Genomic DNA, 13,895 nt, shown 5'->3' on the forward strand with positions numbered 1-13,895 from the left:
CTCCGTTGTCTCTTTTCCGTTATTATAATTAATTTTTTCCATCAATGATTTGATATATAGCGAACCAGCCCCTACCCCTCACCCAACACCCCCCTTAAAGTACATAATAACGTATGCTAGTTGTGCAATCACTAGTCGAAAAAAAAAATACTGAACGAAAAAAATAGCTAACGGAATTTCTGACTAAGCGGAACAAAGTGGAATAGGATGTTTTCTTTTCACTTGAATATCATAGCTTGCTTAATGCTTAAGTAATATTTTCTTGTTTAGGCCTGTATTTTGAATATCTGTTTTATTAGAAATGGAAACTTAAACTTACTGGTGTATCATTCCAGAAACTGCGAAATTTTACACTGCCTTGACTTTAGTTGGAACCAACTTTGACAAGATGACCCAATTTTTTCCGCATTATACTCGAAACGATCTTCTGTACAAATTCAAAAGCGAGGATAAGAAAAATCCAGAATTAATCACAAATCTACTTAAGAAGGTCAAATTTGATATAGAAGTCTATAGCCAACTTCTTGATAGCTCTGGTAAGTCTTTTTTTTTTTTACACTGAATTTTGTTTTAATTCTTATCAATTTCTATGAAATATCTCATAGCCATACCAAATAAGGCTGTATTAAATGAAGTTAGATTATCTTATGTAAAATGAGGGACTAGGAGCACCAGAAAAGAATGAATCGTTTATGACTTGGCTTAGGAGCAGAATAAAAGACCAGGAAACTCAGATTTAGAATCATGCAATAAGGAGATCCCAGTCACTGAGGTTATATGTCCACATTCAAGAGCTTTTTGGTTTTAAGCATTATTGTAAATTAGGTTTAGCGTCCGAGATATTAGGAACGGGGTTTCGAAATGTCTGGAGAATCTAGAAATAAACTAAATCAAAAAATGTATTCTAATTATAAGTTTTAAGTTATTATTTGTCATTTTTATTTGTACTTTATTTATAAATTTATGGACTAGGAAATGATATGATAATTGATTATATAAAATGGTTGGAAAAATTTAGGAATAAAGTCAAGGAAAAAATGTTTCCTGTTAATGGATTCTAAGCTACTATTTGTCATTTTGTTTTCTTCTTCCTCTTTTGTTGTTTAAGGTGTGTGAAGGAGTAAAGTGGATTATTTGGATAGTTTTTTCTTTTCCCTTTGTTGGTCGTTACGTTGACTCCAGTAGTAACTCGGCAAGGAATTAAGTATATATATATATATATATATATATATATATATATATATATATATATATATATATATATATATATATATATATATATATATATAAATATATCTGCATTTTATTAAGTTCTATATATATATATATATATATATATATATATATATATATATATATATATATGTATATCTATATATATAAAAATAAGTTGTCTGTCTGTGGATGTGTGGATGGATCAGGTGACGTCATGGAAAAAACTAAAAAAAGGCAAAAACTACAAAAAAACTAAAAACTAATAAAAAAAAATAAAAAGGCTAAAAAACTAAAAAACTAAAAAAAACTAAAAAAAGGTAAAAAACTAAAAAAAACTAAAAACTAAAAAAAAAACTAAAAAAAAGGAAAAAACTGAAAAATAGAAGAGAAAAAGAAAACTAATAAAATTTTAGGCTAAAAAAGGTAAAAAACTAAAAAAAAACTGAAAAAACTAAAAAAAGGCAAAAACTACAAAAAAACTAAAAACTAATAAAAAAAATAAAAAGGCTAAAAAACTAAAAAAACTAAAAAAAGGTAAAAAACTAAAAAAAACTAAAAACTAAAAAAAACTAAAAAAAAAGGAAAAAACTGAAAAATAGAAGAGTAAAAGAAAACTAATAAAATTAAGAATAAAAATAAAAAAAAAAAAATAAAAAAGATAAAAACTAAAAAAAAGTAAAAAGAAAAAACGAAAAAAAACTAAAAAAGCTAAAAAAAAAAAATAAGTTGTCTGTGTGTGGATCTGTGGATGGATCAGGTGACGTCATGGAAAAAACTAAAAAAAGGCAAAAACTACAAAAAAACTAAAAACTAATAAAAAAAAATAAAAAGGCTTAAAAAACTAAAAAAACTAAAAAAAGGTAAAAAACTAAAAAAACTAAAAAAAAGGAAAAAACTGAAAAATAGAAGAGAAAAAGAAAACTAATAAAATTAAGAATAAAAATAAAAAAAAAATAAAAAAGATAAAAACTAAAAAAAAAGTAAAAAGAAAAAACGAAAAAAAACTAAAAAAGCTAAAAAAAAAGGTAAAAACCAATAAAAAACTAAAAAGAAAAAAAGAAAAAACTAAAAAAAATTTTCATCTAAAAAACTAAAAAAAAACTAAAAAAGGTAAGAACTAAAAAAGAAAAAAATAAATGACGACACTCAAAGAGAAAGCGACCGGGACAAAAGGAATGTTCGATTAGCAATCAACAAAGCACCGGGACACGGAGTATAAATGACGACCAGGACATAAGTAAAAAAAAAAACTAAAAAAACTAAAAAGAAGGTAAAAACTACAAAAAAACTAAAAAGAAAAAAAACCTAAAAACTAATAAAAAACTAAAAAATCTAAAAATCTAAATAAACTAAAAAAGAAAAAAAACAAAAAAGGAAAAAAATAAAGGAGAAAAACAAAACTAAAAAACGAATGTATATACAGACCGGGACACCGGGATACAAATGACGACCGGGACACAGGGAATATAAATGACCATACATAAGCCATAATGATCAGGACATAAGTAAAAAATATAAATGACGACCGGGACACAGGGACACAACTACAACGGGGACGCCGGGGGGCACAGGGGGATATAAATGACGACCGGGACACCGGGACAGGGAATGGTCGATTAGCAATCACCATCAACAAAGCTCAAGGGCAATCATTAGAATCATGAGGTATAGATCTGAATACGGATTGTTTTCCCATGGACCATTATATGTTGCATGTTCAAGAGTCGGTAAACCTGACAATCTATTTATGTGCACAGACAATGGGACAGCAAAGAATGTTGTATATTCGCAAGTTTTACGTAGTTAAAAACATATATATAATATATCTATCTATATTCACAGGTGGGACATAGGGACACAACTACAATGGCGCGTAACTAATATGGCGCGTAACGACTTACGCGCGCGGGGGGGCTTGGGGGGGGCGCGAAGCGCCCCCTCCAACCAGGTATGACGACACTCAAAGAGAAAGCGACCGGGACAAAAGGAATGTTCGATTAGCAATCAACAAAGCACCGGGACACAGGCAGTATAAATGACGACCAGGACATAAGTAAAAAAAAAAACTAAAAAAACTAAAAAGAAGGTAAAAACTACAAAAAAACTAAAAAGAAAAAAAAACTAAAAACTAATAAAAAAACTAAAAAATCTAAAAATCTACTTAAACTAAAAAAGAAAAAAAAGAAAAAAGGAAAAAAATAAAGGAGAAAAACAAAACTAAAAAACGAATGTATATACGGACCGGGACACCGGGATACAAATGACGACCGGGACACAGGGAATATAAATGACCATACATAAGCCATAATGACCAGGACATAAGTAAAAAATATAAATGACGACCGGGACACAGGGACACAACTACAACGGGGACGCCGGGGGGCACAGGGGGATATAAATGACGACCGGGACACCGGGACAGGGAATGTTCGATTAGCAATCACCATCAACAAAGCTCAAGGGTAATCATTAGAATCATGAGGTATAGATCTGAATACGGATTGTTTTCCCATGGACCATTATATGTTGCATGTTCAAGAGTCGGTAAACCTGACAATCTATTTATATGCACAGACAATGGGACAGCAAAGAATGTTATATATTCGCAAGTTTTACGTAGTTAAAAACATATATATAATATATCTATCTATATTCACAGGTGGGACATAGGGACACAACTACAATGGCGCGTAACTAATATGGTGCGTAACGACTTACGCGCGCGGGGGGGCTTGGGGGGGGCGCGAAGCGCCCCCACCAACTAGGTGTTGGGGTGGCGCGAAGCGCCACCCCATCAGCTAGTATATATATATATATATATATATATATATATATATATATTATATATATATATATATATATATATATATATATATATATATATATATATATATATATATATATATATATATATAATATATACATATGTCTGCATTTTATTAAGTTATATTTTCAATAATAATTTCAACTAACTAACGTAACTTATGTTACGTTAGTTAGTCAATTATTATGTCAATTATTAGTCAATTATTATGTTATGTTTCTCGTTTTAGGTTTCATTTATTTGTTGATGGTGATTTGTGATAGTTTTACGTTTGGAAGATTATTTGGCTTTATTTCTGCTCATTGTTGGTTTAACTGAGCTCTTTACTTTCCATTAAAAAAATTTATTTTGCGGGAAAAGTTTTTCTTTGTTTTGTGGAAGGCCATCTCAACTACTTCATTAGTCCTTGGCTTTCTAGGTTATTTCAAATACATATTTAACAATTATTTTACCTTTCACTGAATACTGATCAATCAGATTATTTAGACTAACGGCTGTAACGAACTTCATTTTTAGAAAAAAAATCTTTTCTTCCATCTAAAACATTGGTGATTGTCCTTGAAAAATTAGGCATTTTTTTTTTATGTTTGTGGGGTCTAAAGAGGCATATGGTAGGTTCATTTTCATCCTGACAAAAATAAATCAAACCTTCATTGGGTATGTACCGAAATTGAACTATCATTAACGATAATTAATTATTCGCTGTTATTTACATTTTAAGACAACGGTTAACAAAAGATTGTAGGCAATATTGTGTTAATATAAATGCAGAGTTGAATACAGTGTTAGTTCTTTTGTATATTGTCAGCATTTTAGTGACTAAATTTGTTTTTATACAGCTGAAACTTCAACGAAATGTCGTGGAGTTTTTGGCTGCGAGAGTTTGAGTCTCTTATCAATTGACTAGTTGATCTATAATATCCTACTGACAACTTACTACAGTACACTAGTATACTTTTGACAAAGTTCCTTGTGTTCCTTCTTGGCTATATCTAATAGTGCATTCAAACATTACATCATTTCTTATCCTTTGCGTTTTATGAGATGTAAATGACGTCAGAGGTTCAATAGGGTTACTAGTCAAAATGTCTTCGATTAATTGTCGGACAAGTGACCTCTTACATAAACTAAAAATTCAATCTTTTCTAGAATAGAAAATAAATATTATAAGCAGGAAAAAAAGGGAATAATAATTATGAAATGTGGCACACCTTCAAGGGTTCGTAAATAAGCTAGGTTTACAGTAGAGTAACCGTTACTAAAATTGTATTTCGCTTAGTTGCCAGATAAGTATTTGTTATTATGTTTTACAGTTTACATCTGGGTAACTTAGTATTGAGCGGATAAGTCGGTTAAGGGATGTCCAAATGCATTCTTAAATTTTTTACCCCACTACTTAATACAATACCCTTATTTTAGAAGAAGAAGATGAGGATGTCGACGAGTCTAAAGAAAACAGAACAAGAAAAAAGGGACAAAAAGTAAAGGATGAGACAGAGGAGAAAAAAGGATCACAGAAGCAGAAATCAACTAAAGGTAAGCCGTTATATCTTTTCTATGTAACTATACAACATATACATATGTTTATTGAAATAATCCTTTGTCCCTGAGGATAGGGGATCGAGGCCTGGTGTCGCTGGTTTTTTGGTTTGGAATGGGGGCAGTGGAGTCGACCCAGGTCCAGATGGGTATCTGGATAAATCTAGGGAAGGTAAACAGGAAGTGTATGCGAAAGCACAAGATGGCTAGGGCCAGCCCCCCATGGCACTTCTTGGCTGGAGAGCCGTGAAAAGGAGATCCCGGTAAGGGCTGTAAAGTCCGATACCGTATTCTTTGCCTTTATCTAAATAACTTTAATTTCTGTGAAGTTTAGTTTACAGTTGTTATGTAGCTATTACTTGAAGAATAGAGAGCTTCGACAATTCATTCATCCGATGATTTACCCATAGCAGCTGACAACTAATTGGCATTATTCCAAAAATCAGTTCATTGTATTAGCACCTGTCCAATGCAATAAAGCGCTTAAGTGAATACAAACAAGTTAAATGAGCGTCACGCTTGACTTGCGTATGCACGATGCATTTGATATATCCGCATAAACATCATATGCAATCTTCATATACTTTCAGTATTAATGAATTAATAATAGATGAAGTTGCTTTTAACTATTCTGTTTCAACTTTTGATCTAAAAATAATTTATGGACCTTATGCTGGAATCGCTTCTTGATTCTCAAGTTCGTGGCTTAACTGGTTTTGTACATTTGGACAAAAGAGCAGCTCCTGATGAAATAATATCCACAAAACAACTAATCAAATTAGTTCAGACTTTTATTCAATTGCCGCATCTGGGTTCAGGTCACGTGACACAGTACGTGTTAAAAACAAAGTGAGGTATCCAAAATTTTCCTAAAAATCAACGGTCTTAGCTTTCTGTTAGTCAAGTTGCTCTTTGTCTCATGCTCTTTATCATGAATATTACCTGAGAGGGTAGGCCTTTACGCCTGAAAGGTGCACTTCAAGAGATCAAGGATTTTTGTAATGAGAACGATTATGTAAACGATAACTTTCAACCACTCATTGTATTAATCTATGATGATTATTATGCATGTGTCAGTGGGTTACGTGTCTTCTGTTCAAGGCCTATTTAGATTGGGCGGATTATATCTGGAAATGTGATCGTGTGAATGAGAACGTGTTGAGTCTGGTGTGAGTTTGTTGTCCTGTGAATGTGAAAACTAAAATCTCTTGCCACTTTTTTTATAACAGTCTATATATCAAAAGAGTTCGATTTTCATTGTGATGCCAAACTTGTAAAATTATTAAGTTTAAAGTTGCCCACCAAGAGCTATTATCATAAGAAAATAGACATAAATTAAAAAAAAAAGGTAAAACTGCTCTAAAAAGGGTGATTTTGATATTTGATATAAATTATGCTGTTAGTTTGAGCATGTCAAATAAACTTACACCCCAGGTTTCCAGGTCCTATATATCTAAAAAAACACGAAATTTCTTACTTTCATCATTCAGGTCGGTCAAAAATTCGTGTTTATTTGTGTGTTCCCTTTTTTCTGTGTGTGTAAGAGAGATTGAACCGATGGTTAATTTAGTTCTACTGTCCTTTTAAAGTAACCAAAGAGGATCTGCCTTAGACAAGTGCTGATTTCTATCATTTGTGCCAAAAATGCAACAATTATGGCCGAACTACGACCGAAAGGGAATCATGTGAAGACTCTTAGATACCAATCTAAATTTTAAATTTTAATTTTAATTTTTAATTTTAAAAAGTTCCGGTTTGGAACTTTTAAAAGCTATATGTATACTCTCCGAGTTTCAGAGGCCTTATTGTCAGTTGTTGACAGTCGTATATTGGTGCTGAAGAGTAGATAACTACCCTCTTGTTGTAGAAATAATTCCAATTTAATTTGAAAGATCAAATTCATATACTTACCTGTTCAAAGGTGATGGAGAGGGGGACAATTGTCAAGTGCAACATTTGTCCCATGACCCCTCCCTCTTCCTTAAAAAATTAGACATCACGACCTGAAAAGTCATTTTTGGTATTTCTTCCCCTCACCCCCCCCCCAAAAAAAAAAAAATGTCTAGAAGGATCACTTTTGTGCAAAAGTTAAACTTCAAAGGAAAGACCTGGAATTGAGGGAAGAGGTAGGTAGGTTTCTTCATCCTCAAGACAACACAGAATATGATATACAAAACTAAGTGGTGGTAAATTCGCAGAATATATTTTTTCACTTTAAAATATGAAAAAAAACGTTGCTGAAACCTAAATTAAGAAGAAAAAAATATCCCATTAAACCCTCCACTCAATACTGTAAAGTTTGCTCAGTATACCGCGAGTGTTATTAACGCCCATAATATACAGAACTTTTTTTTAAAATCTAAAGGGCTTAGTGGGAGGGAAGGCCTCTCTCATATATAGGATCACCCCCCCCCCCTTTTAGTGTCTAGCTTAGTAAATGATAAGAATAAGTACGAAGGTATAATATAACGCAGAATAAGAAAGAGAAAAAATGAAGAATATGAAGAATTATATCTAAATCATGGTTCGTTTTCTATTTGTGAAATTCTTATTGAATAATATCCACCAAGAAAGCATGTTAAATGCCCCTTGTCATGTTTTTTTCGTCACGTGTATTGATGAACAAACATCCGTTCGAAATTCCTTTTTTTAAGATTCCTTTTCAACTTGCTCTAACCTTTCGGCGCTATCATATGCTGAAGCTTCTTCTCCGAATTTTATTGAGAAAAACTGGCGACGACCACAAAAAAATGGTTGTCTTTTCTCGTATCAAAAAGATTGATTAAGCATGTCTTTTGGTTAAATAGAAAGTTTCAAAATTGAATCACTAGATTGTGACAGGATATAATTTACATGGGATATACTTTTTTTTTCACAAGTCTTGAACATTCAGTGAACGCTTAAACAATCGTCTTGTTAGTCAGGGGCAGATCCAAAGGGAGGGGGGAGGACTTTTCGAATATTTTTCTGGTATCCTAATGTCGTTTTTTTTACTCTTTTTTAAACAAATCTAACAATCTAGTTAATTATTGGCACCCTTGTCACACTCCCTTCCCCCTGTCAAAAAAAAAAAAAAAATGGGTAATGGTTGACTTTGCCGAAGAAAAATCGACTACGAAAATTGTGTATTTGAATTTTACTTCTCGCTAGTTACAATCTGTTTAACATATAAAATTTTTTCCACGGAAGTGTCAAATACAGTTTTGATGAAAAATAATATTTCAATTAAAATTACCAGTTTACTATTAATTGTTTTAATTTGTAATAATAATTATTTAATTTTAAAATTCAATAAAAATTTCAATAAAAATTACCAGTTTACTATTAGAATTGTTTTAATTTGTAATAATAATTATTTAATTGTCATGGGTCTAATTATTGGAATTATTTAATTAAAGTCTGGCCTCACGTGCGTGGCAACTGTCTATGTCTTAGAAAAAACGAAAGTTATTTTCTAAATAGGCTGAGAACGTGCCAACTATGTGGATTTTTTCGGTTAGGTCGGACTACGACGCTTTCATTTTAGAGGTGATGAACTTGTGCATTGAAAATAAAATTTGTTTAGTTGTGATGTTGATTAACTGCTACTGCGGACTCTTAGGTCAGTCTCTACTAGCTAGATATTGTAGCAATAGGCAATTTTATTTGCAAAGGCTTCGTGGTGCTTAGGATATGACTTCTCCCTTAAATATTTTGTTTCATATATATATATATATATATATATATATAATATATATATATATGTGTGTGTGTGTGGGTCTGTATATGTATGTATGTATGCATATATATAACAGATTTTTTTTTTAGACAAAAATAAAGCTCCTAAGAAGAGGAAGGCTACTGAGCATGTAAAGAAGTCGGTCAAAAAACCAAGGACTCGTCACCCATCAGTAAATACAACTGTGAGCTCAAGCACTTTGTTCGACTATAGTGTAGATGTCGATATGGGTCTAGATGAAATTATAGATGAAATCGTGAAAAACGACAACACTTGTCAAGATAGAATCGATATCAGTGATTTACAAGACTTCAATGAGGATACTCTAGATCAACATAGCAATTATGATGAGAATGCAGAATCATTCTCTGAAACACATATGGATCTTTCAAGAAGTTTATCTGTTAAATCTATTAGTGGCCTTGATGTCACGAAAGACTGTAATGTCTCCAGTGATCAACATTCTATTCCAATTGCAGATACACAGAATGATAATACACTCCCTTCAGCCCTACCCGAAACTGATTTATTTAATCATCCACTCCAGAAACATGGTAATGACGAGGAAAACGCAGAATCATTTTCTGGAACACCTCTTAATCTTTCTGGAAGAAGTTCTGCAGAATTTTCTGGTGGATTCGATATTTCTAAAGATTATAATATTTCCTACACTGAATTATCTGTTCCAATCACAAATTCATCTAGACCAACTAATAATGTACCCGTTTCACCCCGACCAGAAGAGGATCGATCAGCCGAGAGTATGCCTCCGCTTCTTAAGCTTGTGGTGTCTAATGATCTTGTTGTTACTGAAAAAGAAAAAGAACTTCTTGGTAATATATTTGAGGATAATGATGTGAAGTTCACTATCTCAAAATTTCCTGAAATTCCGGAGACAAATGCTTATGTTGATAACTCTAAATTGCTCACTGGTGACGAGGTTGAGCGAAATGGATTTGAGGTGCCTATTTCATTAAATAATGTTGAAACCTTACCAAAACTGGCAGATAAGTTATCTAGTCAGGAATCAGTTATTGAAAATACGTTTAGTGATTCTCCAAACAAATCACCCTACTATGTGCCATTAAATGAAATCATTCATCAAGATCTTTCCCTAGAAAATAATTTGAATGATACTCTGGATAGATCCTCAAGATTGAAACAAATAAGTTTAACTACTGATAGACCAAAACCACAACCAATTAAGAAGACAACTGGTCGCTCCTTATTACGATCATTATCCATGAAGCCGACGATGAAAAAGAAGTTTAACTCAAATATTACATCTTCTTCCTCTAATGTAAAGAGCGGGTGCGATTCCTCTTTAAGTCCGTTCAAAATTGACAATAAAGACATTGCCTTGTGCAGACTAAACAGCAATTCGGAAGAGAGTGGTGAAGACAGCCAGCACTGCTCTTTTTCTGAGAAACAAAAGGTAACATGTCCAAGCGTAGTGCATAAGCTCAGTACTAAGGATCCTTGTCTAAATAAAGTGAATAAGAGTCCTGAAAGGTCTTCTAATGCAGTAAATACAGAGATTCGCTCTTGTGCAAGTTTGACTGTACTTCAATCGACTGGAGTTATGCAAAACACTCAACAGTTTCGCGAAGTGCTTGCGATTCCTCCACCACTTAGTGATTCATGCCAAAGACCAAGTGAATTTACACGTTCTGCAACAAAGACGAAAAAACTTGCCAGTTTCCGAAACTTGATTGCGAACGAAACTCCCTTTGCGAAAAACAACTCAGTTTTTAATAGTCAACAGTGTGATTCTTTATCTTTGTCAGAGAGTGTACTGAATTCGCTGAAACTCGGTAGTTTGAACAAAGCACAGTACAGTCTAAACGATTTGAAGAAAAACCAATGTTCTGTTAATTCTCAGACATCAGATCACACAACAAAACGTGATCGTGATAGTGTGCCAAGTGGTACATCAGTGAAATTGGAGTGTCCGGCTGAGTCGTCATTGAATAATCTGTGCAATTTAGATTTGACAAAAGTGAAGTCGGAAAATCATAGATCGAAATCCAATAGTGATGTATTTGTTCAGTCTTGTATAGATTCAAACGCATTTAATGAGCTTTGTCGTCAAGTAGAGGCTAGACAAGCTGACCAAAAAACTTCTTTAGGATCAGGTGCTTCCAGCACAACACGTGATGAAAGTACAACTAGTCAATTTCAAAGTGAGAAAATATTGCGACTAGAAAATATACCACCTGGTAGTCTAGTGATAGTGCCAGACGCACATTCTGACCTTGGCTCTATAAAAGTGTTCCGAAAATGTTAATATTTTCTTCTTGATACGATTTGCGTTTGATTATATTACATATCAAGATGCAAGTCTTGTGAATTAAAAGATTATATTATGAAAGATTACATTATTTGTTTCTGAATACAAGCTTGGGGATTTAGGCCCTTCTTGAAATTTGGAAGATTCTTCTCTTAAAAACAAGTCATTTGTTTGTGAGTTACTAATTTGTCTATGCTTGTTTGTTTTCTAGGATTCCCCAAAATATAAATCAACCTATGCTGCTACCTGACTGTGGTTGCACTAATTCCTTTTACCAGCCTTTACTATTTTGCTTTCAGTCCTGGCCCTTGCATATTCACAAGAAATGTAATGTTAATATTTGCCATTTTTTATTTACATATTCTATATATATATATATATATATATATATATATATATATATCTTTATTTATAGTGGAAATATTTACTCCATTTTTTTCTCTGTTCCATTTTGATTGAAAAGAATAGCTTCCATGCGTTTTCGGGTTTTTTTTGGACAAATTTTGCGTACTTTTCTTTTAAAATTGCCGTTTTCGAAAATTATCAAAATAAGTAAAATAATTTATTAATTTTGTATTAAGGTGTATTAATGCTTACTAGGAATTGCCTGAGAGGTTATTTGACGCCATAGTAATTGCCTTGCCATGTACCGCATGTAAAACCTATGAAGAAAAGTGAAGCTAAAACAATAGATGTTCGGTTAGGGTACTTGCAGCCAATTCTCCTTTTCCCAGCTCTGATTATCAAAATTAAAGGATTCAGCAATTATCTTTTTTTAAGTGTCAATTCTGATTGTGTCTTCTTATTTTGTAGAAATCACTACTTTTTAGTATCAGCTTTAGTAAATCAAATAGATACAACATCCGTTTAGAAGTCTACCTACTAATGGATTATTCCATAACTTTTCGATTTGGCCTTCGTTTTCAAGAAGAATTACAAATCCTTTTGAATTGCAACTGCGAAGTATTATAAACTTTTACTGATATTGGATTTGAATTAAATTGAATGTTATATTTAACTGTTTCTTGAAGAATCAATTCAAGTTTCTCGAAGAAAGCTGTCAAATTTTAATTTTAATGTAAGCTAATATTAATTAAAAATCTTAGAGTACAGTGAATTGTGATTCTTCTGAAAGATAAGCATAGATTTTAACGACATTATTTGTGAGCAGGTTTATTTATAGCATTTAAGTTATTTTAAAAGATAATCATGAAAAAGCTCAAATTCAGAAACTGAGTGGATCCTGCTTCTTTTCTTTCTTTCTTTTTTTTTGTCTTCGACTGTTAGCATTACTTATATTTAGTCTATGGCCGATGCTGCCCAGCAAACAATTTGAAACGACAGCATGCACCAATTTAACGTTTAGTTCAGCACAACACAAGTTTTTTTTTTCCTTGAAAAAAAGTTCCTGAAGTTATATAGCCAAGGAAATTCGAAAGTATTTATGTCTGTCAGACATTACTTTATATTTTTAGTTTATATTTTAGATATTACTTCTAGTGGTTGTTTTCCCTAATATTTTCTGATAATTCCAGGCGATTCCCTAAAAAAAAAATGTTTTTTTTGGTTGTTAATTTTTTTCCTATATCTTGTGGTCCTTGCGTGCATTTTGTAAATTGAAACGCAAAATGATAACTAACTTACAAATTCAATTTTCTAAAATGCTGGAAATAACGTTTGTGGTTCGAACGAAAATCCAAATAAAGACTTGACTTTAACCCTGTGTTACCTCCTGTACAATTGTTTTGCAAAATATCACATTAGGACAGCCAGAGACGCATATAACGCGATACTCATTATGGGGGGGGGGCAAACTAGACGAGGTTCGTATCTGTGGTAATATATTCAGTTTGAATGTATTTTCTCTTTTCTGGGAATTTATTTGTCTCTTGTGGCCAATAGTGATGTTTACATCCTTTTTTATCCATGTTCCTTGATTTGTAGAGACCATAAGTTGGGTTCTTCAATCTTCCTTCATGTAGGTTGAGGGAATCAAGTTATTTTTTTTTATACGAAATAAGGTATTGCGTGTAATTGTGGTGATTATGCAAATTTCGTTCTGTGACTAACAGCTTTACTAAGATAACACATGCCCATAATAGCGTGGCCTTGACGACCTATACACTTAAATGAAAAACCCGTAATGCGTATTCTTTAAGCTTTTATTAAAAGCCGTTAAGATATTAGTTTTGAGAAGCTCGAAAATTGATTTGGATCCGAAACTTATAACCAGGGTTGTCACCCCCTAGTGACTTGCCACTAGCTTTTCTTCACTAATAGTTTCCTGATATTCCCATACGATTTCCAAA

The 13,895-nt window shown here is 32.5% G+C and overlaps 1 protein-coding gene across 1 annotated transcript in view; it reads left to right on the plus strand.

Moving 5' to 3' along the window:
- The window catches only part of LOC136033246 (uncharacterized), a 55,969-nt gene extending 43,365 nt beyond the window's left edge, over positions 1-12,604 (plus strand). The window contains exons 6-8 of the mRNA XM_065713965.1: positions 336-536; positions 5,459-5,575; positions 9,386-12,604. Of these exons, the coding sequence (XP_065570037.1) occupies positions 336-536; positions 5,459-5,575; positions 9,386-11,583 (2,516 nt within the window). The 3' untranslated portion in view covers positions 11,584-12,604. The remainder of the gene's footprint in view (positions 1-335; positions 537-5,458; positions 5,576-9,385) is intronic.
- The last annotated feature ends 1,291 nt before the right edge of the window (positions 12,605-13,895 follow it).

This window comes from Artemia franciscana, chromosome 11 (genome assembly GCF_032884065.1).
Source record: "Artemia franciscana chromosome 11, ASM3288406v1, whole genome shotgun sequence".
In the NCBI taxonomy this organism is placed as follows: domain Eukaryota; kingdom Metazoa; phylum Arthropoda; class Branchiopoda; order Anostraca; family Artemiidae; genus Artemia; species Artemia franciscana.